The sequence below is a fragment of the Gopherus evgoodei genome, chromosome 1 (genome assembly GCF_007399415.2).
Source record: "Gopherus evgoodei ecotype Sinaloan lineage chromosome 1, rGopEvg1_v1.p, whole genome shotgun sequence".
NCBI classification, from domain to species: domain Eukaryota; kingdom Metazoa; phylum Chordata; order Testudines; family Testudinidae; genus Gopherus; species Gopherus evgoodei.
The window spans coordinates 120,005,778-120,033,394 of record NC_044322.1 but is presented as its reverse complement, the minus strand read 5'-3'; the positions used below and the strand labels follow the sequence as shown (position 1 = coordinate 120,033,394).

At 37.8% G+C, this 27,617-nt stretch overlaps 1 protein-coding gene across 1 annotated transcript in view; it reads left to right on the top strand.

Annotated features, from left to right (window-relative positions):
• Positions 1-27,617, top strand: part of TMEM131 (transmembrane protein 131) — a 127,397-nt gene that overhangs the window by 53,331 nt on the left and 46,449 nt on the right. The window contains exons 4-17 of the mRNA XM_030570930.1: positions 3,757-3,873; positions 5,607-5,729; positions 7,052-7,132; positions 9,327-9,477; positions 9,572-9,628; positions 10,608-10,669; positions 15,903-16,011; positions 18,418-18,526; positions 19,267-19,420; positions 19,520-19,690; positions 20,072-20,182; positions 20,277-20,411; positions 21,567-21,671; positions 25,488-25,574. Of these exons, the coding sequence (XP_030426790.1) occupies positions 3,757-3,873; positions 5,607-5,729; positions 7,052-7,132; positions 9,327-9,477; positions 9,572-9,628; positions 10,608-10,669; positions 15,903-16,011; positions 18,418-18,526; positions 19,267-19,420; positions 19,520-19,690; positions 20,072-20,182; positions 20,277-20,411; positions 21,567-21,671; positions 25,488-25,574 (1,572 nt within the window). The remainder of the gene's footprint in view (positions 1-3,756; positions 3,874-5,606; positions 5,730-7,051; positions 7,133-9,326; positions 9,478-9,571; positions 9,629-10,607; positions 10,670-15,902; positions 16,012-18,417; positions 18,527-19,266; positions 19,421-19,519; positions 19,691-20,071; positions 20,183-20,276; positions 20,412-21,566; positions 21,672-25,487; positions 25,575-27,617) is intronic.

The following is a 27,617-nucleotide window of genomic DNA, read 5'->3' as shown; positions in this document are numbered from 1 at the left end:
GGTGTACTGCCTATAAATATCTTACTGGTACGGCATACCGGCCTGTACCGTCCTACTTGCACCATTGATTGTTTGTATACCACTTTCCTTTACATTCTAAACATTCCTTTCCAGTAAAGTCGTACTAATTTTGCCATGAAAGGAACCTGCATTGAAATCCTTAGGACTCGTTAAACTAAGACAAGTGTTTTTGCAGGGAGCAACTGAAACTCCTCTGCCTTTAACCTGATCCTTAAGCTCCCTAGATCATTCCTGCTTCCTTTAATGTCAGTCAGTTTACTCTTTTGGTACCTATCAGCAGATTTTTTTGTGGTAATAGTTTCTGCATCCAATTCCAGGAATGTGTGGGGTTTTTAAAGTTTTTAAATGTGTTTATCATAAGGGAGAAAATTGGAAACAGTAAATACGCAGACACAACTAGATTAAGATTGTTATGAAAAATGTAGCCAGCTGTGCTCTAAGGTTAGTTACAGAGAATACTAGCTAAGTCTTACCTTTTAGGAAATCCTGTGTCAGCTAGTTGCTGTCTGAGGCTCCCTCCTCCTCCCCTCCCCCACCCCCCAGGGTTTGTCTAAATTAGGACAGTAACCTTTTACTGACAATGGTTGTCAACTGGTTCCTTCTAGATCTGTGTCAACTGATGTCAGTACAGTTTGGTTGGTAATGTAGACGGGATCCAATAGTTTAAAACTCTAACAGAACCTATATCATACTGTGCCTCTAGGATGCTTCTGTGGAGATGCTGAAAACAATTTCTTCCTGTTTACACTAGCAGCCAAACTGCTTTAAATATCACTTGAGGAGCAGCTGGGGGAGATTCATTGTTAAATTGTCAATAATGTGAATCACTTTCAGAGAATAATCGGTCCCTCTGAATCACAAACTGTGTCTAGTTCCATTCCTTCTCTTGTAATCCAGTGAAGCTCTGAGTCCATGTGGTGTTTTTATAAGTCATACATTACTGTATCCTTTAATCAGATATCAGTCCACAAGTACAGTTGTATTTTAAAGTTCTAACCTATTTGCTTAGATGTTCAGTACAGGTCTCAGAAGCATCTTTCAGTTTACTTAATTTTGAAAGGGTACAGATCCATACTTTCACCCATTTCAAAAGAAGTCTTTGAACCTGTCCAAGAGGTGAGTCCTTTAAGATGGATACAGAAATGCTGTGCATTTGAAGGAAAAAAAAAAATCTCTCCAAAAAACAAGTAGCCCAAAAGTTTGATATACCTTAAGGATCTTTCAAAGGGTCTTCAGTTCCCTTTGTGCTCTTTGAGCTCGCATTTTTCTTGAAGCAGCTGCTATTAGCATGGTTAATGAACACTTCACATTGGGAATTTGTTTCTTAGCTGAACGCAGTTTAGAACATTAAAATTAATAGAAAATACATATAGAGCCAACATATTGCTATAACAGATACAAGCCAAATTGAACAGTGAGATTTGAACTGTCACACTGAGATCAGAAATACCTTAATATGTTTACTTCATTCTTTGGATTTAACATTACAAAGAATCTGATTAATTTTAGTTAAACCTTTCTGCCTCTTGTAAACCTTATGTACAGTACTCTTGATAGAGTGGATGTGTCGAAGCTCTGCTGATTGTACATGTGTTGCCTTGAGTATGACAAATTTACAGGGGGTTGTACTTGTTACTAACCCATCAGAGCAGTTTTTTCCAAGGCCCGTGAAGCAAATGAGACAGGCATTGAGCTCTCAACCAAGAAATCTGAAGAGGGCTAGCACCTGTGTGCACTTCGTTTTTTTGTCTAGTTGTGTTGAGAAAACTAACAGCTTTTGGGTCCTTAACCATGAGATGTCCTTTCTCAGTGTTGAGAATTATGATATTTTAATAGTCAATAAATCAAGGTTTAGAAAAAATTAATTTTTAAAAATTTACTTTATCAAATAGCTTTGAATATGAGTGAGATTTGAGGATGTGGTAGGAAAACGGTTCATTATCCTGAATTTACGAATGGTTAATTCCAGTCTTTATCTGGCCAAATAAGTTTCTCATTTGTCTTGCTTCATTTCTCAGTGAAATGGCAATTCATTTTTATTATTTAAAGGACACTGTCAAGATTGGTTTACCATTTCCTCCCCCCCCCCTTAAGTTTTGTAGAAATTCCTTCCATTTAAAAACGTATAAAAATATCACAATGCAGAATTAATATAGTTTGGACAGACAGATGAAAAAAAAACTTAGCGTATGTAATGTTTAATGTGAGTTTTTCAAAACAAATGTTTTATTGCTGTTTCTTAAAAGTGATGGATGAGATGAAGAGGAAAGAAGGAAAAGTGGGAATAGATTTTACTTTTTCTCCATTTAAAGATAATGAACATTGACACTTTTTGAAATTTTAATGTCAGTGAAGTGATGCGTGGTGAGAGTTGATGCACTGGTGTTTCACCACCAAAGTGGCAAAACTGGATAATAAGAGTGCCTTTTGATAATCAGTGCCCAAACCCTGTACTGTAATCTTTAATGTTACGGAATGTTTTGGTTCTAAGTGTTGAATACGCATCAGGATTTAAGGTCCTGATTTAAGGTTGAAGTTTGCAGTGTCATACAACTATGTGGACACTGAGATTCAACTTCCTTTTGCCTGTGTAAAGGTAGAATGAATAGGTGATGCATAGTATTTTCTCCTTATGAAATTGACTGTTTTCAAACTAAAATCTTTAAGAAATTTCAGTAACATTTTAGATTATGCTGTTAGAAACCCATAGGAATATATTAATTATTTCTAACTAAGTATACAATAGCTTAAATATTGCTTTGTTCCTCTAACTTTTTTGCTAATGTTTAAATGTGCAGTTTCAGCTAAACATTCTTTGAACTATATAGCTTTCATTGTGGCGATCTTAAACTGATTTGAAGAAAACAAATTACAGTGAAGAGAAAATATGACTGATATTAGAAATGCATTAACTCATTTAGTCAAAGTCCCGCTTACTGTGCCATTCTGTGGTTGCTGACTTTCCTTCAGATTCCTCTCTTTGTGCCAGAACTATACTCCAGGATCTGAGCTGCATTTAAAAATAAAATTGAGTTTCTAGCCTGTATAGTTACAAAGAAAACTTTAAAAACATTAATGAAGTGTAAAACAATGTAATGATATCTTCCTGAGGTATAAGGCTGTCTGGAACAGTAATTCTAACGCAGGAGTAAATGGCCTCATTCATATCCACGAGTGCTAATGCTGAAACTTGATGTCATTAAATGTCAGAACTTTTTAACTGCTAATAACTTTAACAGAAATATTCATTTTTTTTAATTTTGGGTAGCATCTTAAGGTGCTATACAAACACACATGTTGTTATGGTTCCTTCCCCCAAAAGCATAATCTCTTAACAACCTTCTGTGCATCCAAGAGTTCTGCCATAATTGCTAATTTCTTCACACCAATATTTGTTATGCAGCTATAAGTTATCAGTACAAAGTTTCTGAAGGATATTGAACATAAAAACATAAGGTGTAGTGTAAATTTTAATCATAATTTCAAATTAAACAGGTAATGTATTAATTATATTATTCATGTTCACATTTAACTGAGTTTAAAACCTCTTTTCCTTTATGTGAAGCTGCCAGAGAATTTCTAGTCTGCTGCAGAATCCTTTCCATAGAATATAGGTCAAGTTTGCCATGAAGTACACTGGAGAGGATTCTTGACTACAACATGCAACATTGTTTATTTGAAAGGTGTAAAGTCCTCCCTAAATATTCTTCTTTTCTCATTGCTTTTATTTTTCAGAAAATTCTTCCAGGAGGGAACACATCTTTTGATGTAGTTTTCCTTGCAAGAGTAGTTGGGAATGTAGAGAACACTTTATTTATTAACACTTCCAATCATGGGGTATTTACTTACCAGGTAAGAGAAGAAATGGGAGAATAATCTTTTTAACATTCTTAAAATAGATAACCATATAGGTCTGTAAATATCTTTTGTGAATATGTTTAGTGGCAGGTATAAAAAGTGTTGTTTAGCCAGCTAGGGAGGTGCCAAGAAATGGAGAAAAGTGCCACAGAATTTGTTGCCTGACTGAGAGCATTAATACCTTTAAACACCATTATTCTGACAAATTGTTATAAGTAAATCCCCCTATCAAAACCTAATACTGAGCATCTTGTCGGAAAAGTTCCCTGAAGACAAAATTATGCAGTAGCTTGCCCATTGTTACCACAAGTTTGTGTCTATTCCTGATTGGAGCAACATTTTTGATAGAATGCTTTCCTTTAGTGTTGTGCAGAAAGCTTATCAATTAAGGGCAAGAATCTGACCCCCTAACTCATATTGTGGATGCTGTTCAGTGAGAATAAGGGTATCCAAATAAGATATTAAATAACTTCCATGTAAAGGTAGGTATTCTTCGTATATCTTGTATGTACTAGGGAAAGCCAAAGGTTCCTCCATATATAATGTGGATGTCTTAGTGTTAAGTTAGGAGGATGGAATTATTCAAAAGGTTGGCAATGTGATAGAGATGTCAACTTCTAGGTCACTTGTAAGTTGATTCAAATAATTAGTAAATGAAGTACTTGCCAGTAGTAAATCTACCAATGCTGTTAGGCATATGAGAAATGAGTGGGAAGGAGAAATGGTGGTGGGCAAGTAGATTCTGTGAGCGGGTTACTAAACCAGTTTTTGAAAATCTGTACTGAATTCCCTAACAATATATTTTTTTAAAAGTAACTGCAGAAGTTATATGCCAGTAATTTTGCTGCTGTTGTTTACTAGATGCCCAATGGGCCAACTTAATATAATAATTCATATGCTAGATTTTAAAGTTTGGTTCTAGTCCAAAGTTGCACAGTAAAATGTCAGAGAGGAGAAGAATAAAGCAGGCAAGGTGGATGTAGGTTAAAGTGCTCAGTGTATTTTCTTATAGTACTAGGGCAAGGGAGGCTACAGTGAAATTGAAAGACAGAAATTTTAAAACTGATTAAAGGACATTTTTTTTATTCACTGTGCAGTTAATCTGTGGAACTAATTTCCACTAAATATAATTCAAGTGAAGAGGTTATCATAATTTCAAAAAAAAAAAAAATTAGCTGTGTGGATAATGAGAACATTTGTAGCTAAAATGGATAGGATAGAAAAATACAGAGAAATACTCATGTTTCTGCGTGTTAGCCTGCTGCTCAGATACTATGACCATGAGCGTGACATTAGAATCTATATAGAACAGAGAGGAAGTTTAGATGTTTAGGAAGAAATTACAGCTATGCTGTAACTGTCCGTTATGAGATGTTTCACCTTTGTGAAACATCTGGTACTGACCACTCAGAAAAAATATCGGACCAGAGAGATCAACAATCTGACCTGACTTTTGTCACTCTCAATGTTTTGTGTTTGTGTGTCAGTAGTTAGCAGAGGCGGCAGATATAGAAATCATACTTTTGGTTGTACACTGAGTCAACTTGATCTGAAATAAACATGGATTTCCATGATGTCTTTTTAAAATTAATTTTCAGAGTTAGAGCACACTTTAAATTGATGGCATTTATTTGAAAAAATTGCTGAGTCTGTTCCCTAAAATGACACATTTTGTAGATACAATACTAGTTGCAGAAACTAAGACTTTTTTCTCTGGTTTGAAACAGGTGTTTGGTGTTGGAGTCCCGAACCCTTATCGGTTGCGCCCTTTTATTGGGGCAAGAGTTCCTGTAAATAGCAGTTTTTCTCCAATAATAAATATACATAATCCCCACAGTGAACCTTTGCAGGTGAGCATCAGGTGCCAGTTTCGTGTGTGTTTATTTTTTACAGTGTTCACTGAAATTTGTTCACTATTTGCTTTGAAATTGCATTAAAAAAGTGTTTGTTTTAAGAATGCTTCCCTCTCTTTCCCCTTCCCACCCCCCTTTTCAAAACTCCTTTTCTGGTATTTTGAGCACTGTGTGCTCTGTTTAAAATGCACTAAAGGAGAAAACACTCGTAACTGATTTTGATGACTTGATTGTCTAATTTAATATTTTGAGAAGCTGTGTTCAAAGAATTGTACAGAATTACAAATAAACAGGTATGTAAATTTAGGGCCAAATCTTACAAATTATAAACACTTTACACGCAATTCCCACTAGAATCATTGGGATTGCTCACAGGCAGAAAATTGAATAGAAGTTTGCATGATTTGGCTTTCTTATGTGAAACTACTCTCTAAAGAGGAAATCAAAAAGTAAAAGCATGAAATTAGCCAATTTAAAAGCACTTTTCATAATACTCATGTAAAAAATTAAACTTGACAAGCCACTTTAGAAGTTAGTATATGTGCTTAATCTTTGCCTTCACTGGTAATTAAGGAAAAACATTGATGCAAGCAGAATGCAGTATATTTTCAAAGCAGAGAATAAAGGAAAGTGATTCATTGTTTGAACACAGACAAGTTACTTAACTTTTCTATGCATGTGTTCAACTGTAAAATGGAGTGTAATCATTCTTAACCACTTTTTTGTAAAGTGTTGAGATTTATGGATGAAAAATATCAATTCTAAAACATTAATAAAAAGGAAAGGGAAAAAGTTTCCTTAAAAATGACTGTTTATTTGTCAAAGACTGCCAAAAGTATTGGAAGTCTGAAAGTACTGAAACTAAAACCAAATTTATTTTCCTCTACTGAAGTTAAAATAAATAAATAAATAAAATAGATATAACTTGTCCTAAACTACCTCATTGTGTGGATGGCTTCTTTTTAAAATTTACAGAAATATCTTCTGAGGGCAAAAGTGTTCTAACATTCAGACATAGGTAATGTTGGAAGTGATAGCTGTGCCTGCCTGGAAGAGAAAACCAATCTTCCAATGATGTGATTTCCGTAAATGCGACACCTTATGCTCTACAAATTCTGACATACATAGATGTAGAAGGTGCCTGTTTCCTGAAGCTTAACACTGTAATTATCTGAAATCAGCAAAATCTAATTTATCAAAATTGGAATAGATCCAACAGACTGTGCTCTTGTGCCTTTGCTGGTCCATTACACTGTTGATTAGATTATAATTTCACATAACTAATGAAAGTTCTTTTTAATATTTATTTTTTGTCATAGGTGGTAGAAATGTATTCAAGTGGAGGTGATCTCCACCTAGAGCTTCCAACAGGTCAACAAGGGGGTACAAAAAAACTGTGGGTGAGTGGTAATATGTTTTCTAACAGGTTCTATATTCATTTTGGTCTGGTGATTTTTGTTCTTGTTCAGCAACCATTTAAAAAGTAGATAAGCATACAAATGATTATTATTAAATTGAAGTCAATGAGAGTTGGATCAGATACTTATTTAATTGCAGGTGTCTACTCATGTTATATATTTTTCTGAAATGGGAAAAACAGAAAAATATACAGTGATTCATTTTGGGGTCACGATGCCACTTGACCATTGTCATGTATAGGATGTCAAATTATTTATGACTGTTGCAGGGTGAAAGATTCCCAAAGAAGAACTTCCAAATGTACATGCTTAGTTTATGCATCCATGAGTGAAGGGGTGTACTGTCACTATTCTAGTTCTGGGCTTGATTAATTTCAGAAATACCTTTTTATAGAAGTGTACTCTACCTTCATTTCTTTTCTACCTCCATTTTGAGATGAGTGGTGCCCTTTTGAAGGAGGGACTGACAGAGGCTTTTATCCTTCAGTAGGAAGTTCTATAGAGAAACCAAAATACATTTCAGCAGCTTAAAGCTACATCTTTAAGATACAAAATGCAACATGTTAGCAATGTATGATTGCAGTGCACAGAGTTTATGGCTATTAAACAGTGTATAAATCACCTTATAATTTTCTTTGCTATGGCTGACAACCTTTATTATTAAAGGAGAAACATTTCTTCATTGTCTAAGAGAAAAAAACCTGCATGTTGTGTTGAATAAACGCATAAACCTATATTTGGTTATGATGGAAATGTAAGTTTATTGTATGTTGCTTTTGTATTACTCTGTATTCAAGTGATTATTTGTGCTATTAAAAATCTCCTCTTAAATATGAACTCCATCCAATGTGAATACAACAAAATTCCAGTTATGCCTGTATCTCTTTCTGATAAGCGTTGAAAAATTCTTCTGGCCCCTTCTCAGAGTCCCAAGAAAAACTCTGTTGCAAGGCAACCTAAGCCTTCACTCCAACAGAAGAGGGCTGAGGACCTCCTCCTAAGGCACCACTTTCAGTCCCTCAGTAGCATTGCTAGAGATCAGCATGTGGCACTGTAGAGGGGTTTGGCCCTCTCTGGGGCGGCGGGGAACCACACTGCCTCACTACTTCCTTTAAGTTGTGACAGGGAATTAGCCTGGCCGTGGGAGTCTCTCGCCGCGGCAGCAGGAGAGGCATATCACAGTTATTCACTCCCTGTCAGCAGGCAGTAGTGAGTCACGGGCTCACTGTTATATAATGAGCAGGCCCAGGCCCTGGGTCAGGGTGGGGCAGCAAAGAGTCAATGGCTCAGGCTCTCAGACAGGCAAGGCAGGTAAACAGCAAGTCCAGACTCTTGGCTCCGAAGGGCCTGGGAGAGGGGGACGCAGGCGCACCCACTCCACTGCATCCCAGCCCGGAGCCCTACCAGCAGCAGAAGGCCTGCTGCTGAGTCAGTGGAGATCCTGGCCACAACACACTGGCATAGTCTCTGGCAGTGCTGCAGCCAGATTAGGGTTGGCTGCCCCTGGGCTACTTCCTAAGTCCCCCTTATAGGTATCTGGGTCTGGACGGTGTCCTCCAAGGGGTCAAGCACCGTGGGCTCCTCAGGGTAACTGGCAAAGGGTAGGCTTGGCAAGTCCTCTGGGTAACTTGAGCGGGGCAGGCTTGACAGCCCCTCGGGGCTCTGGTTGGCATCAGGCATTGGCAGATCAGGCTAGTCTTCAGGTCAGCAGCTGATTGCTGGGTCTACCAACCAGGCATCTGGTCTCTCCAGCGGCTGTTCCTCTAGTAAGCTCTGGGGCTGGGCTTTCATACTTCCTGTCCTAGGCCTTGACCTCTGGGGGCGGGCTCAGGATTGCCGGGCTCCGCTCATTTTGGTGTCCTGAGAGGCTTGTCCCTCTCCAGGGTGGTGGGGAACCACACCACCTCACTACAGGCACGCTTTTCCTCAGGCCAAACATGCTGACGCAGAAATCTGAATGTATCTTGTATTGTGCTATCGGTAGATTGTTAGCTAGCCCTTCTTTTCTTTTTTATAAATATGCAATTATTATCCACTCCAATATACTGCTAATTCTTTTTAGAGCATTGTCTATGCATAAAAATGACACCAAATATTCTGAATTTTTTTAACAGTATGTTTGTTGCAGCCTTATTGGAGCTACTGCATTCTTATTTGTGTCTGATTATTTCAAAAGGAAATTCCCCCCTATGAAACAAAGGGAGTGATGAGAGCCAGCTTTTCTTCAAGAGAAGCAGATAATCATACAGCCTTCATTAGAATAAAAACAAATGCCTCAGACAACACAAAATTTATCATTCTTCCTGTTGAAGTAGAGGTTACAACAGGTTTGTAGGAAAATGCAGAATTCAAAATATTCAGTTTATATTGCTATACTAGAATAAGAAAATATTAATGGTTTTCCTTTTCTTTTTTGTAAAGCTCCAGGAATCTATTCATCAACAGAAATGCTAGATTTTGGTACACTACGAACACAAGGTAAATTGTACTTAGGGTTTCTCATTCTAGGTTTTAAAAATTAAATCCCACCCCAAAAAAATAAGATTGTAGAAAATATGCACAGAAAATTCCTAGCTCTCCATTAATGAAAATTATTTGTGGAGGGGAATGATGAACCCCAAAGATCCTCCTATCTCTGCTGAGCTCAATTTGTGCTTGTCTTCACAGGCAGTTTTTTTAATGTAATTAAAGGAAAATGAATTTTAAAATGCCATTTAAAATGCCATTTTCCTCCTAATAATAAATATTCCAAAATGTAGTAAAAAAAAAATACTTATCAGATAAAATATGAAACTAAAACCAAAAAAATAACTTGGGTCTGATTTTCTAAGATGGATGGATGTGATTGCAGATGCCAAGCTCATGTGCAAAAATGTTATCAGTGCATGCAAATAACCAGTTAAATATGTGGCTATATGCAAATAATTTGTATGCACAATTATAATACTGATGGTATCATGGACAAATTAGGCCGACACAGTTGCGCACACCTAACTCTGAGAACTAGGTCCATACGGTTTATTTCCTTAACTTTTGAGTGAAGTTTTTGTTTTTTAGGTGACTTAAGAGTTTTGGAACATTGTACACAAATGTTAAAATATATTCTAATTTAGAGGTTTTCAATCATTTGTTCACCTCAATTTTTTTTTCAAAAGAACATGTAGACCCCTTTGGAAATCTTACACATAGTCTCTGCACCCTAAGGGGTCCGCAAACCACAGGTTAAACTAGTGGTTGTGTTGTGTTTTTGTTGTTGTTTGGTTTTGTTGCTTTGTTTTTTTAGAGTGGGTGATGTTGCTTCTGAAATAACAAGTTTCTGACTGGTTGAACTGTTTTTAAAGTTTCATATTGAATAGTGTTTAATTTGTGCAGAAATCTGGTTAGAACAGATTGCTTTTTGTATGATGGATTATACAGTAGTATGACCTGATAATTAATTTGTATTTGTTTTTAACAGACATGCCAAAAATTTTAAATCTACATTTGTTAAATTCAGGAACAAAGGATGTACCAATTACAGTAAGTTTTTTTTTATTTCCTTTTAATGTCACACGTTTTGTTTAGTTTTATGAAGGGAAGAAGACTGTGTCCAAACTTTAAATCATTGATATTAACATGATATAGTCCACTAAGTGGTGGTCAAGGTTGAATTCTAGGAAACATACTTTTTCTTTTCCCTGAATTGGTATCCCAAGCTTCTAAACAGTCCAGTGGCTTATTACCAAGATAGCTTGATGTCTTTCTGACATTGATTCTAGAAATTGCAATGTTTCACTTAATTTCATATGTTTTTACCTTCATTCTCAGTTCAAACTGCCTGCCTGCCTACCTTAGTCGTATTAAAGCAGTACATCTTGAGGTTGCATATATAATTCTTTGGCTTTTTGAAGCTTCTCCTCTCACCAGTTAATAAGCTGCAGTAGGTCTAGCAGGAGAGATAATGAAGGGGTTAACTCTGCCATACTCCTATCCCCTCACCAGCCCCAATGGAAGCCTCTGGGCCCTGTGGGCCCCTCTACACTCTCACTCTGTGTGGCAAAATAGCTATCAACAGAAGCCTACAGAAAGCCCCTTGAAGCTTCTACACTTTTTAGTTTGCCAACAGCAGCTTTCAGCATGAGGGGCAAGTCCTCAGGGCTTTCCATCTTCCTCTCCTCACAGTGTTGTGCTGTCTGGAGTTTTGGAATTTTTCTACATTTGCTGTTTTGCCATTTGGTTGTTGGCCCTATCTTCATCCTGCCTCTGTCCTACCATCACTACCCTTCTGTTGCCTGGTTTCTCTTCCTGCCTTCTGTGCTACTCACTTTCCTTCCCTCTCTCCCTCTGCTGTTTCTTCCACCTCTCCCCAGTCTTTTAACCCTACAATCACACCTCTTCCCACCACTTTCCACCCCCATTTGAACCCCATGGAGGGCCCCTATAAACAACCAATACAAGGTCTAATACCAAAGCTAAAAACATAAATCCATCAAGATCTATGTGTAATATTCTTTGAGCAATCACATTTTGTTCTCATTACTTCTGTCATCACCCTCACCCCATCTCTGCCTTTTTTCTTTTTCCCTTTTGAATTGTTCATTTGTTTTGTGGGGGCAGGAACTGTTCATTTTGTGGTCTGTAAAGTATCTAGCACAATTCATGAATGCAATGTACGTTATTTTGCTAGTGATACCGGTTGTTTGAATCTAAATATGGTGCTGAGTCACTACCTTCTTCATGCATCTCCAGAAACGGTCCATCTATTTGTGAGGTTGTGGTATCTGCATAAGTGTAGCTTTATAGCTTGTTCTTGGTCATTAGGAAACTATTTTATTTCATTTTGCAGGTTGTTATAAACCAGATGAGATTGTATGTCACTTTCTTACACATTAACAGGTGCTTTTTTTGGCTCTATGCTAGCTTAAAAGTGTCTACTTTTACAAGCTGTTACCATTGCAAGAATAAATGTTTTAGCACTTTGATAAGTATGAAAGATGTTTTTCGAGGTTTTGAACAGGGAGTTATATGTTTTGATTTGCACCTAATTCCTTGGAAATAACCTGAGATGTTTTTATTCAAAAGAATCAACCACTGTATTGGTGTGATATTTATGAACTATACCCCTTCTAGCATTTCTGATGTGGCTTGAATTTCTATTACCTTGCCAGTCAAACTGATTCCAGAGCAGCTAGTATGGGTATGGGTTCTTTCCTTAAACACCTGTGAATGGGGCTCCTCCTAGAACAGTTTAAGACATATACTGTTGGCCTTCTGGAGCTTTTGTTCCTTGCTTGTGACCTGCTTTGGAACACATCTGTCACAAATTTTATTTTAATGTCATGAGAAAAGACAGTGTCTATATTTAGCATACATCTAAGCTGGCTGCTATTGAAGAGAAGTATCTGCAGGTTATCCATGTATACCCCAATAGTATTGTAGCCAAAGTTACTATATTCTTTCTTTCTTGTGTGTACATAGCCAGGCCAATTGAACATATTACCTGGTGTTAGAAGCCTATAGAAAACTAAACACAAAATCACTGACTCATTCTGAATTCTGTGGCTGTTCAAAGAGTTTACTTTAAATTTTTATTCTGGAGAGAATCATGTTTACTTTCCTGTTGGCTGGATAATATATAGCAACCTTTTAGTGGTTCAACTGTGTGACAGTATCAGAATGTTACTAACAATTTATCATTGGTTATTTTTTGTCTGTTTGTGTTCTAGAATGAACACTTAACAGTTCTGTAGCTTGGTAAATTTCTTTATTAAACACATTTGGTTGCTAGATCAGAACTTTGCTCCTGTTGGCACAGCAGATACTAGTACAGACATGCTGCTCTCCCTGCATAAGTGCTTGGAAAGTTGTGCTGTTTAGTAAGGGGAGTTTCATGCATGTGGGGAGAGCCGCATATGAAAGCTGAGATCCATCATAGGAATATGAGAGCACAGTATACCTACCAAGGCATATAACCCTTATCACTTGCCCAGTGCTTCATGCAGAAATGACTGTTTTTCTCCTTTCTACTCTGTATGAGAGATACGTGATTCATCTATACGTGGTTTTGTTTGTGTGTTTATTATTTGGGCAAGGGGTGAGTGACAAAATTGAGGGGAAGCTAAGTTAAGGAAATGGTTTCTTAAAAGTTAGCCATTCTGGGTGTTATGTGGTAAGGTTTCAGTTTCTGTGAAAATTGGCAAGTTTATGCCCACCTCTAGATGGAGGATTCAGTCCAGGGTTTAGCTGTCTGTTTTTGAGTCTCATTAACAGAAGGTAGAGGGAAGAAGAGAAGAAGGAATCTTCCAGTTCTTTCACCATAGCTATGCTATGGCTTCATTATTCACACTCCCAAGAAGGTATAGAAGATTTAAGTTTTCAAATATGCTGTTACCTATTGATTGGGCACACAGAAAAAGTGAGTGTCATTTAGTTAAGCTGGGTTGGTAAGTTGGAACATCAGCATGGAAGTCTGAGAGCAACAGTCCATGGCAGATCTAAATGTTGTGTAGTTGGCTACTTGAAACTCTCCCTTTTTCCTTGTGTGGTGATATGGCAGTTGCTGGTTTACATAGGCAGGCTGGGACGATGGCCCAGCATTCATTCTTGGTGAGAGGTCTTCAGATTTGGAATGTCATTCCTGTGCCTTCCTGTTTGGGTGCAGATTTAGTGACTCTCTAGGAACACTAAAAGAAACTTGTTTTCTAAGGTGGTATTTGGATGAGCGTTTTAATTTGGGGGGAAATGAGATTTTGTTTTAGATTTAAGAAGGTCTTTGAGGTGGTTGGTTGTTCCTTAATCTCTCTAATTTGAATTAATTTGCTTTTAAATGTTTTAATCCATGTGGAGAATTTGAGAGCTACAAATGAAAACAATTAAGGAAATTTGGACAGCAACAGAACTTAGTAATACAAAGATTAATTCCTTTTTAATGAGTTTTAGCCACGAGGTAAGCATTTTGAGGAGTCCACCTGCAGAACTTTGATGCACCACTGATGTTGAGTTACATGCATTTCTAAAATTTCCTACTTTCCTGACAGAACTACGTAAAGAATCTTGTATATAGAATGAACTGGCCCTTTTAAATATTTCCAAACTTTAATTGCTGGATATAACTTCTATAATTTTCAACTTTGGCTATTAAGGAACAGATAAAAGTGAGTGTGCCTCAATCAATTGAATATACAAGAGCCATTAAAAATTGTTATCCATTGCTTTAGGGGAGGTACAAATGGCCATAAAATGTGAGTTCTGTGCTTGTTTACAACACCTTCAAAGGTTTTTTATTTTGCAACACACACAGTCCTCTCCAGGGAGCTGGTAATTATGTGATTTATAAATAGACTCTTCAAAGTGTCATCTACACTACACCAGAGCATAATTGACCATAAATCCCAGTAGCCCTTAATCCAAAGACACACATCTCTTCCACTTAACTGATAGAGACTATTTGTTAACTGTACAGTAGAACCTCAGATATATGAGCACCTGGGGAATGGAGGTTGTTCATAACTCTGAACAAAACACTGATTGTTCTTTCAAAAGCTTACAACTGAACATTTACTTAATACAGCTTTGAAACTTTACTATGCAGAAGAAAAATACTGCTTTCCCTTTATTTTTTTTAGTAGTTTACATTTAAACACAGTCCTGTACCGTGTTTGTTTTTGTTTTTTGGTTTTTGTCTCTGCTGCTGCCCGATTGCATACTTCCGGTTCCAAATGAGTTGTGTGATTGACTGGTCAGTTCGTAACTCTAGTGTTTGTAACTCTGAAGTTCTACTGTAGTAGTGTTAGTTGGGCTGGTTGCATCTGGAAGCCAGCCACTCAAAGGCATCAAATCTGGTTTAGATAGGTCTGAATAACTCATCTAGCAGAAAGCAGTAATATAAATATACAAAATTTTAGAAATTGGCTTCTTTAGATGAAGAAAATCCCAGCAACTTTTATTAAATAACATTGTGCTGATATATTCAAGATCCCGAACTATTCTGTTGTATGACCATGGGACCTCTGCGAATAAGCTGTGGCTAATCACAGTGACAGAATTACTTCCTAACCATGTTCATTGACTATTTCACAACTTTAATACCATTTCCACTCACTTTAGAACATTAAAATGCTGTTGGAATCTGAAAAGTGACCCTGTAAGATTGTAGAATTCCATGTGTAGTATCTGACGTGACAAATTTTTCAGTATTCAAGCAACATTTTTTTTTCTTACTGCCAGCTCTGCAAATTCAACCTACACTCTGAGTCAAGCTGGGATCATTGCCTTGTGAATCCTCAAATGGCACAACCTTTATTGATGAACTGTAAATACTTAACAGTTCCATTGATGTGTGAACCAAAAAAGAAGCTAGTTTTCTTCTGTAGGTGTATTAGCTCTGCAGCATTAGCAACAGTAGAAAGTAGTAAAATCTTAACTATTATAAAAGTAAGATAAAACTCACTGCCTATGTGTATTGTATCATTTTTTACATAGTCACTATTCTCCCCAAAACCAGAGTTGGATTCACCTAATACTGTTAGTGGAAAGTTCTGTATTACCCACTTCACTGAATGTTAACTTGACTAATTCAGAGTCCTTTGACAAGTTCCCAAGCCTCTTAATCTTACAATGCTGTCTTCATTATAGTGAATATAAAACTGTAAAAAAGCTGCAAATGCTGTTTCCCTGATCGTTTGGAAAAATACAAAAAGCTGTGCACTCTGTTGGTGGTGGTTTGTAAATTTTTAGCAAATTAACTGTTTAATATTTTGGCTTTTGTTTGCAGAGTGTTCGACCCACACCACAAAATGAAGCTATAACAGTACACTTTAAGCCAGTTACATTAAAAGCTTCTGAGAGTAAATATACCAAAGTTGCAAGCATTAGTTTTGATGGTAAGTATTTTTTTCTTTCTTTGTAGAAATTTTAAAATATTTCTAAAGTGCTACTGAAATCTCAAGGAAAATTTGAAAAATACTTCTTTGGAAAAATGTATATTCCGTGCCATATTTCTAGGGAAAGTGAGTAATTCCTTCTCATGTCAGAATTTTGTTGATTCATGTGACTTCAAAACTGGTTTCTTTGGAAATAATTATGGCATGTAAAACTGTAAACTAATCGTTTGAGTTAGTAGCAGGAATAGATGAATTCTAAAGTACTCCATCTTGTAAACATTTAAAAAAAATGGAATAGCAAAATTACTTGGCTGCATAAGCAGAATTTTTTGTAGAATATATCAGTTTTTAGTTGACTGTTAAAGCAACAAAGAGTCCTGTAGCACCTTATAGACTAACAGACGTATTGGAGCACAAGCTTTTGTGGATGAATACTCACTTCGTCAGATGCATGTTTATTAAAGGTAAAACTGAATTGTTGATGGTAAAAATTAGGTATTTATAAATTTCAGGAAAGCAGATACTTTCCTTATACTTTAGTAATAGAAATTTGAACAAGATGTATCATTTCTTGGATCTTCAGTATTTTCCAACATCAGATCAGAAAACTTTTTCAATTTGGGGCAATCCCAGAAGATATGAAAATAACTCCATATACCATAGAATGCTCTCCAGCATTCTGCTGTGAATTTTAAGTCTATTTTCTTTTGAAACATTGGTGTGCAAAATAGAACTTCCATTGGTATTGTTTCTATTAGGGAGAGCACATATTGCTCACGGTGGCTATCACTTCTATCTCTTTTGGTCATTGGAGAGACTTGGTGGTTCATTTCCTTTTCCAACCTAACCTCATGTGGTCAATATTGCCCTGCAATTTTATTGGAAAAAGTGCATAAAACATACCTGTTTTCTACAAAAGTTTTTGAGTTATCAGAATAAGTGTTTGACGCATCTGCAAGTTATTACAGTAAAAATATTACAGGGTGTAGTACGTCTCTCAGGCTGAAATGACTCAGAATGGAGGGTTGTGTGTTCGGATATCGTTCATTTTGAGATGAACCAAGATAAAATGTTGGGAGACTCCCCAAGTGAATTACGATCATTGCAACTTTTGAGAGCCTAATATTAAAATTTTGTAAGAAGAGAGTGAAATAAGAAGTTAGGACACAAATTCTAGACTTGCCAAATGCCCCCAGCTTGAGGAAAGGATTTGTCCAGATTTAGAAATTTGAAGAAAAAGCATATTATTAAGACTGAGATCAAATGAGTGTGGTAGGGCACTTTAAGTTGCATAGTGTGAAGTTGCAGACTCAGCTGGGTTCAGCATTCTGTCTAATAGACCATTTGCAGCATTTAAGTGGTTCACTGATGAGTTGGCTTAATGAAGAGGACCTATTCTGAACATTTTTCGGATTTTACTCCCCTAATATATGAAAGTGGTAGGTGTTTGTGGCTTCCACCAGCCAATATTCATGACTTCATTAACTGCTTTCTTGTGGTGTTTCTACAAGCATGATGTTCTGCTTGCTGAGAGACCTTGGGAACAACCCCCAAGGCTTCTATCTTGTTTCAGCTTGTACTACGTCTGAGTCCTTGCAGCCACTGTGGTTTTGCTCATTTCTATAGTCTTCCAAGTTAAAACGTCCAGGGTTTTTTTTCCCTTCCTTATTAAATAATACTGGATCCCTGTGACTCTTATTTGAGGTTTATTCCATGCCACTCCCTGAAACTTTCTTTAGGGGAAAGATTCAGTTTCCTCCCCCATCATAACCTTATCTCACAAATAGCTTTCTCTTGTTCACATTTATTTTCCTTGCCACCTGATAGAGTAACTTTTTGGCTAATTCCTTATCTACTTCAGTAAGGCTCAAATTGGGACTTAATTTTGTTGCACTCTGCTCCTAATAACTACTGATCTGAGAGTTTGGACTGAGTATTTTTTTTTTAAATCACTGCCAAACATCAAGTACGATTGTTTGCCTAAAAATATTCAGTCTTAAGAATCTCTCCCGCTCCACCATATGCAGCCTATTGATATTTTCTATTAAAAAAGACATTTACTAGTATCTCATCTAGTAGCAACAAATAATCTTGAAGCAGTTCTTTAGAATAAGGAATGTGAAGGTGGAGGTCTCATGATTTTTAAATAACTGTGCCCTGGTCTATTGGTGACTAAGGTACCCATCTTCCTATGCATATAAAGAAAAAAAATTACAGCTTTAGTATTTTATGTCTAAATCAGGTGAGAAAAATGATCCTACTACTGGTTTGCAGCAGTTAACTTTTAATGGCAGCTTTAATTGCTTAACGATTAAATTTTAAGAATAAAGAATAGCTATTGATTTACTATTTTATGTAAATAAAGTGATCACAGAACCTATTTTATTCTTTGTCATACATGTGCAGCATCAAAAGCAAAAAGACATTCTCAGTCTTCTGGAAAAATAACTGTTAAAGCAAAAGAGAAGAGTTATTCAAAACTTGAAATTCCCTATCAAGCAGAAATATTAGATGGGTAAGTCTGTATAAACTGAGTGCTGATTAAAAATTAAACACTGAGAATCAGATGCTTTTCTTTTATCGTGTTTTGTGGAATAAGGTGTTGCTCATGTACTCTTAACTACGGAGTTCTTCCAGTAGCACAGGTGCTGGTTCTAATTTTTTGCTTTCTTGGGACAGCAGATGAGCTAGTATCAGAGGGGTAGCCATGTTAGTCTGGATTTGTAAAAGCAGCAAAGAATCCTGTGGCACCTTATAGACTAACAGACGTTTTGGAGCATGAGCTTTCGTGAGTGAATACCCACTTCGTCAGATGCATGTCTCATGCACGTCTCATGCATCTGACAAAGTGGGTATTCACCCACGAAAGCTCATGCTCCAAAGCGTCTGTTAGTCTATAAGGTGCCACAGGATTCTTTGCTGCTTTTACAGATGAGCTAGTGGTACTCAGTAATACATAAGCAAATTTCAAGATTTGAACACTCAGTGGCTTTCATGAGTCATTTACCTAAGTGGCTTATGCTACATATGTCATATTTTCCAAATGCAAACTTATATCACTTGCTCTTCTAAACAATCACTGTTTTGTGCTTAGATTGCCCTGCCACTGTAGCCTGAAGCAAGGGTAGAGAGTATACACTGGGAGAGCCATCCCTTTTGCCTGAATTGACTGCTTTTAGTCTTTGGAGGTAAAGAGCACAGGAGATATTTTTGAGGAAAATCTGAAGTTTTTGATACATTTTTCTTTTTAAATAGATATTTAGGATTTGATCATGCTGCCACATTGTTTCACATCCGGGACAGTTCTGCTGACTCTGTGGAAAGGCCAATCTATCTTACAAATACATTCAGTTTTGCAGTCCTCATTCATGATGTTGTGTTACCAGAAGAAGTAAAAACAATGTTTAAAGTAAGCCCAATTCCAATGAAAGTTTTACCTTATATTAAATATTTAATAAACTATACTATATTAAATTTTAACTTTGGTGTTATTTCTTCACTAATTTAGGTCCAGAACTTCAGCAAACCAGTCTTGATCCCACCTAGTGAATCCATATATATTTTCACACTTTATTTTATGCCTTCCATGTCATCTGTTCATGTAGATAACAGTATTTTACTTATCACCAACGCTTCTAAATTTCAATTGCCTGTGCGAGCATACACAGGTTTTTTAGATGTAAGTATTTATTTTTCCTTGAAATTTCGCACTAGATCAAAGAATACTAATTTTCATTTCCTTGGTCTTTCTCCATGGTACCTGTTTGACTCCTTTGTGATTTAAAACAAAAAAGCAAAGTAAATTTTGCTACCCCTTTCCCCGTGACATTCTCAAAGTACTAAATAATTGGTCAGGGATTGGTTTAATGTGGTGAGTTTTTTTCCCCCGTTTTTTCCATTTCTCAGTTATGAGGTTTGTTTGTTTGGTTCATGGATAGAATAAAGCATAGTCCCAAATTTTTAATGCTTTCACTTATTAATTAATTTGCTAGTGAACTCTGATTTTGAATGTACTGTGTATTTTTAAGTGCAGCTATAATGCCTTTTGTAATCTCTCTAGTACTTTGTATTACCCCCCAAACTCGAGGAACGTTTCATAGATTTTGGCATATTGAGTGCAACAGAAGCTACTAGCATTTTATTTGCAATCATCAACAGTAATCCCATTGAGGTAAGAATCAACATATTTTAAATTCCTGTTTGTTGTAGTAAATTTCTGCATCTATGTCATTGCTGAGATTGTCATCTTTTTTGTCTTTTTTAAGCTGTCTATAAAAAACTGGCATGTTATGGGGGATGGCTTGACAATAGAACTTCTGGTTACTGAAAAAGGCAATATAACCACAATAATTGCAAACCTTCCAGAATTAGAAAATGCCAGTGTATCTGATCAATCTTCAGTAAGTAAACTCTTCTTCTTGAGTCCTTAGTTAAAAGCTGCTTGTAGCCTTTGATAAGGGATGATAAATAATGTAGCAGTGAATGACATAAGTATAACTTTGTCATGAAGATATTCACAGGATAAGGAACAAGGTAGCATGTTTTGAATAGAAGGTAAAATAAATTTGTTCATATGTGGGGTAGTTGTAGCCTAAGGGTACACTTGAAGGATTGGTGAGTTTCTAAAATAAAATGTTCAGAAAGCTGAATCTTGGTATACACGCTTCCTGGGTCATTGCATAGTAGTCATTTCCCTGGTCACTTTCTAGACCTGAATGAACTTTGAACTAGTCATTCATAACAGCTGCTCAGGGAAGTGAAAGTGATTCAAGCAGATAGCAGCAGGTTTCACTCTACTTTCCTCAGCTGCTCTTATGAAATATGAGTGGTACATATGGAGATACAAAGATGGGCTCAACTTGTGAGTTTCTTTGTTTACAGAATGTTCCCACTGCAACCTTTATGGGTCTTTGTCCAGCTAGCTGGAAGAAAAGGGGCATTGCCCCTTTAAGGTCTCCCTTGCAGTAGGTGGAGAGAAAGGAATAAAGTCATGGCCTAATTAAACCAAATCCATGGCTTCCTGGCTTTCTTCTGATGTAGATGGACAATGGGCATTACAATGTTTATATTTTATTTGTATAGGCAGCTTGCAGGGATTGACTGTTAACCCAATATCACTGATGCTGCTCATAGTATTAAATCATAATACCATTGTTAACATTAATGCATGGCAGCCACAAATCCCAAGCTTGGTTCTGCTGTTCTTACCATAGTTAAATAACTCACTTTATTCTCTGCCATGATATATTGTGTTCTGTTTTGGAAAATCAGGTCTTACAAAGAGAAAATTTAGAAACATTAATCTAGGTAACACTGTAAATGTTCATGGTGGTTCGCAAAGAAGTTTTAAAAAACATCTCCCTGGGCTGAGGAATTTACAGTCTAATTTAGACAGAATATTGATTAAGTTGAAAGAAAAATAATTTAAACAGATTCTGTATTGGTATATAGAACTTGCAGTTTATTAGGTGTGTTTCCTATTAATATTTCTGTTTATAATGGAAGAATGTGGCATAAAACATAAACGATTAATTATATATTTCTACCACTTACAGGTAATACTAGCATCTGGTTACTATGCTGTGTTTAGAGTAAAACTAATAGCAAAAGAACTTGAAGGAATTCATGATGGAGCCATACAAATAACAACAGATTATGAGGTATACTTATTGCTCACCTAAATGACTGTGGTGCTGCCATAGATGAGAGGAGTTAATTGTTATATTTTGGTTATTGTGTAATAAAACATTTTATCCTATTGTGGACTGGTACTTTTGTGCTACCTGACTCAGATATTAACTCTGAAAAGCAGTTGCCACATTGGTGCAATAGTTGCTTGCCATAAGTGATGCTGCAAACCACATCAGTAATCAACTATGAAGTCACAACAGATCCATTGATGACATGTCTGGATCCCAGGGGACAGAATACTGTATTAAGCATGTGTTGCAATGAAATACAGTGCTAGTGTATTTGCTCTGAAGGGATTTGAAAAAGGCAAGTTTCGCTCAGCTTTCCACTTCTGGAATTTCTGTTTCAATCTATTATGTGATGCTTCAAGGCAAGTCCAAGTGAATTGAGGCTCGATGCATACTAAAAGCACCATGGCATGGATCTTTTGACATGATACATTGTGACGCTCTTAATATATCATGTCAGTCATTTGTGTGAAAGCTCATTGTAGCACCTCCTTTTGAGACATTTAGAATGTGTTATCAGCCCACAATATGGAGTCATGCTGTTGGAGAGAAGTAATAGAAAGTTACTTTACTCGACATCTTTGGTCTTCAGTGCTAATATCCACAAAATAAGGCCTGGTCTACACTACGCGTTTAAACCAATTTTAGCAGCGTTAAACCAATTTAACGCTGCACCTGTCCACACAACGAGGCCCTTTATATCGATATAAAGGGCTCTTTTAAACCGGTTTCTGTACTCCTCCCCGACGAGAGGAGTAGCGCTGAAATCGGTATTACCATATCAGATTAGAGTTAGTGTAGCCACAAATCGACAGTATTGGCCTCTGGGCGGTATCCCACAGTGCACCATTGTGACCGCTCTGGAAAGCAATCTGAACTCGGATGCACTGGCCAGGTAAACAGGAAAAGCCCGCAAACTTTTGAATTTCATTTCCTGTTTGTCCAGCATGGAGCTCTGATGAGCATGGGTGGCGATGCAGTCCCAAATCCCAAAAGAGCTCCAGCATGGGCCGCATGGGAGATACTGGATCTGATCGCCGTATGGGGAGACAAATCTGTTCTATCAGAGCTCCGTTCCAGAAGACGAAATGAGAAAGCATTTGGAAAAAATCTCCAGGCTACAATAGACAGAGGCCACAGCACAGTGCTATGTGACAAGTGTAACGGAAAGCCCAAGAATCAAATGGATGCTCATGGAGGGAGGGGATGCTGAGGACTCCAGCTATCTCACAGTCCCCGCAGTCTCCGAAAAGCATTTGCATTCTTGGTTGAGCTCCCAATGCCTGTAGGGTCGAAGAACATTGTCCAGGGTGTTTCAGGGTATATGTCGTCAATTTACCCTCTCTCTTCTCCCCCCACCCCCCCGTGAAAGAAAAGGGGAAAAAATCGTTTCTTGACTTTGTGTCACCCTATGTCTACCGCATGCTGCTGGTAGACACGGTGCTGCGGCAATGACTAGCAGCATCCTCTCCCCTCCCCTCCCCGGTGGCAGACGGTATAATATGACTGCTATCCATCGTCGTCATCGGCCCATGAGTGTTCCTGGCTGGCCTCAGGTGAGGTCGGCCAGGGGTGCCTGGGTAAAAATAGGAATGACTCCCGGTCATTCCCGGCAGCTGGTACAGAACGGCTGGTAACCGTCCTCATCATAGCAACTAGGGGCTGAGTTCCATCAGCCCCCCACTTTCATGTCTAAAGAAAAGATTCTGTACTGCCTGGACTATTATAGCAGCGGGATGCTGGGCTCCTCTCCCCTCCACCATTTAATGTCCTGCCTGGACTATCATAGAAGCTGGAGGCTGCCTCCCCCTCATTTTATCTCACTTAAAAGTCAGTGTTTCTTATTCCTGCATTCTTTATTACTTCATCACACAAATGGGGGACACTGCCATGGTAGCCTACAAAGGTTGGGGGAGAAAGGAATCAACAGGTGGGGTTGTTGCAGGGGCACCCCCTGTGAATGGCATGCAGCTCATCATTTCTGTGGGATCTGACACGGAGCGGCTGTGCTTTCTGGTTCTCTGATACACTGGTTCTCTAGTAGACTTGCCCCATATTCTAGGCAGGACTGACTCTATTTTTAGATAAACCATAAAGGAGGGATTGACTCGGGGAGTCATTCCCATTTTTGTCTTTGTGTACCCGGCCGACCTCAGCTAAGGCCAGCCAGGAGCACCCATGACAGCAGCAGATGTACAGAACGACTGATAACAGTCATCTCATTGCCAATTTACAGTGACACAGCAGATGGTACAGAACAACTGGTAACTGTCTCCGGTACCTTGCAATGGCAAATGAATGCTGCTATGTAGCACTGCAGTACCACCTCTGTCAGCGGCATCCAGTACACATACAGTGACAGTGACAAAAGGCAAAACGGGCTCCATGGTTGCCATGCTATGGCTTCTGCCAGGGCAAGCCAGAGAAAAAGGGCGCAAAATGATTGTCTACCATTGCTTTCACAGAGGAAGGAATGAGTGCCAACATTTACCCAGAATCACCCATGACACTGTTTTTGCACCAGCATGCATTGGGATCTCAACCCAGAATTCCAGTGGGCGGGGGAGACTGCGGGAACTATGGAATAGCTACAGGATAACTACCCACAGTGCAATGCTCCGGAAATCAATGCTAGCCTCAGTACATGGACGCACACCGCCGAATTAATGTGCTTAGTGTGGCCGCGTGCCACACTAAGCACATTAAAACAATCTGTTTTGCAAAACCGGTTTATGTAAAATCGGAATAATCCCATAGTGTAGACATACCTTCTGATATATTCTAATCTCTGCAATAAGAGGAGTAACCTTGAAGCATATAATGGGATCCCTTTCATTTTTAACAACATTTGCCTGTAACTTTCAATGACTTTGTGCGTGTTGATATAGCATATTATAAACTATATTGTGAACATTGTGTTTGTTTTTGTGCGTTTATGGAGTCAGGAAGTGTTGTAGTTTATTCTGAATGCAGCTGCAGAAAAAGGGGCTCTTTCAGAAGTCTTCCAGTATTCTATATTTGGCAGAAATAATAATGGCATTTGTTTGCATATGCACAGATGCATACATATTTGACCCTCTGGGCAACTGTAAAATCTGAAGCTGTTTGTTTTTTTCCTGTGTGCACACACGTTTCAGTCTTGTTCTGATTGTGAGAACTTTGTTGCACTGATATCTGTTCATCTTTAATACTACTTTTATATATTCCGATCCCTAAAACAGACATTTGCATCTACAGCTTAATACTTTACCACGATTTATAGTGCTTCTAGAGCAGTTTAATATTTCCTTTGTAAACACAGGTGCAGTATTTTTAAGAAGATGTCATTGTATTTTCCAAGGGAAAAAAAATGCCCATTGGAAAGTTTGTAACTTGTTTGTATGTTTTATTCTGCATTATATGCAGTTTATGAGTTGCATATAAATTAATAGAATGCGTGTGATTAAGGAAAAATGGATTTCTTAATATTTTTCATGATAAACTTTTGACTTGAGGAGTTTTCTTTTAGAAAATTGGCTGAGGAATCAAAATATTTGGCTGGATGATGAGATTTTAAAATAATCATCCTTGCATTAAACTTGACACACTTGGTTGTCCTGTCATTATGCCAAGTCTGTTGGCTTGATTATATGTACATATGAAACATGAATAATAGAACTTCAGATTTTTAGAAAATGTGTTGATGTAACTAAAGACAGAAATAAAAGGATGAATAGATGGACATATAAATATTCCACTTGGAGAAGATGTATTACTAAACTTCTCTTGTTCTTTCAGATTTTGACAATTCCTGTGAAGGCTGTAATTGCTGTGGGTTCACTGACTTGCTCCCCTAAACACATTCACCTTCCGCCTTCCTTTCCAGTAAGATATTTTGTTGACAATATTTTCTTTCTTTTTTTCTTCACATCCTTTTCAGGAGCAACTTCCTTTGATTTGCTTCATGACTTCTGAATTGCTATGCTGGAGGGAACAGTGGTGATTATTCTTAAGCTCTCATTAGCTGGCACTATAAAAACTCTTATCATCCCAGATAGTAGACGTGACACACACCTCAACTCACCTTTTATTGTATCACTTGAAGAGAGCCTGGGATATTGACTCCTGGCCCAGACTTGGCTTTCTATTCAGCTTCATTCTGATATAGCTGTACTCAATTGTTTTCCCCATCATTCCTCCTGTGTTAGTGCCAGGAATAAGAGAGAGGCATCTAATTATCAGGTATATCTCTGGATTTCTGAGATCTTCAGAAGAAAGACTATGAAACCAAAGAAACTCTTAAATTGGCCAATTTACAAAAACACAAAATTAGTTGTATATTTAACATTGTTTTCCAACCTGGAGATGGGTCGCCCCAAAGGGGATATGTGGAACAGTACAGGAACAATACAGCAAGGAAGCTGTATGATCCTGGATCCACTTTAATCTCTTTGTAGACGCACGATAACTACTTGTGGAGATCTGCCTATCTTTCATCTCTCTACTGCTGCTGCAGTCTTCATGCACTGAGCCCCAGAAGCATCTGATTTTGCACAGGGCTGTATGTCAGGGAGCAGCCCATTAACCAGATTTTATCTTCTCTGCTCCTATGGCATTTGGCACAACCATGGGATCTCGTGCAGCCTGGCCCAGCTGTGAGCCATGAATGGATGATCACCCAGTTTGAACAGTATGTAGCCTTCTGATGGGTAGCAAACCAAGGAGGAGGGAGAATCATCAGGGAAAGGAATACAAAAACTAAAAGTGCAGGGGGAGAGAGAGATCAGAGAGGAGAGATGCTAGCACAGGACCACTGTAGGGGTGCTTTATTACAAGGGTGTGAGTTGAATAAAGGATGGGAATTGGATTTTTAAGATTTTTTGTATGGCTGTCAGCTCACAAAGGGGATTGTTCAGCTGTATAGTCTCTTCTTGTTGGTAATCACTGTACAGGTTTAGGACAGTGTTTTGATTTAAAAAAAAACTATTAGTTTTTGCTAAAGACTTTACTGGAGTCCCAAATTGCCCATTAATAAAAGATGGGTGTATCTGCAGGATTCCATACATGGGGCTCTGGCACAGTCATTTCTTCCTGCTATGGAATGTGTCCATTCGTCAGGACAAAGCGATGTAGTAAACTATCCCTTCATGCACCAGTCATCACTTTTGAAAAATTATTTTTCTTGTTTGTGACACTTCAAGAATTTCCTGAGCCTACAGCCATCATTGTGGCTTGCAAGCCCACAGCTGTGACTTACCCCCGTTCCTCACCCCAGCTCTGGCACTGAGATATATAAAAGGTAAATCTCAGATTTCATTTGAGGGAAGGATGCAAGTTTCTAGTCCTTTTTCTTGCAATAAAACCTCAAAGACATAATTTATTTGCATCTGTCTGTATTGTTTGGTGAAGGCTGAAAGGTGGTAACTGCTCTTGACTAAAGATCACAGGTTATTTATAGTCTCCTTCACGTTCATCAGCATTGACCTTTGCAGTGAGTGGAAAAACATGATCCCGTGATTTTTGTTAGGATCTCAGAGTAGTTTGTGGCTTTGGGGGGCTGTAGCATCTATACTGCCAGAGATGGCAGTTAGGACAATCACAATTTCCAGCTAAGCCAGTCCTCTACTGAGCATCCATGATGGCTTTTTGCCAGAAGAGAGAGTATCTCAATGAGTGCCAGCATGGTATAGTGAAATAGACACAGGATGGAGAACATGGGGCTCAAGCATTCTAATCAGAGCTCTGCAGATGATAGCTGTGTTATCTAACTCTGCTTTAAAATTGTGGCATGTTGCTTACTTGCTTTATAGAGGGAGGATCATGACTAGAGCTGGAACAAAAACATGGAATTTCAAAACTTTTTTCTGTGAAACATCTGTTTGTTTCTCATACATATTGATGAAAGTTTCATTCTCTTTTTTGGCCATC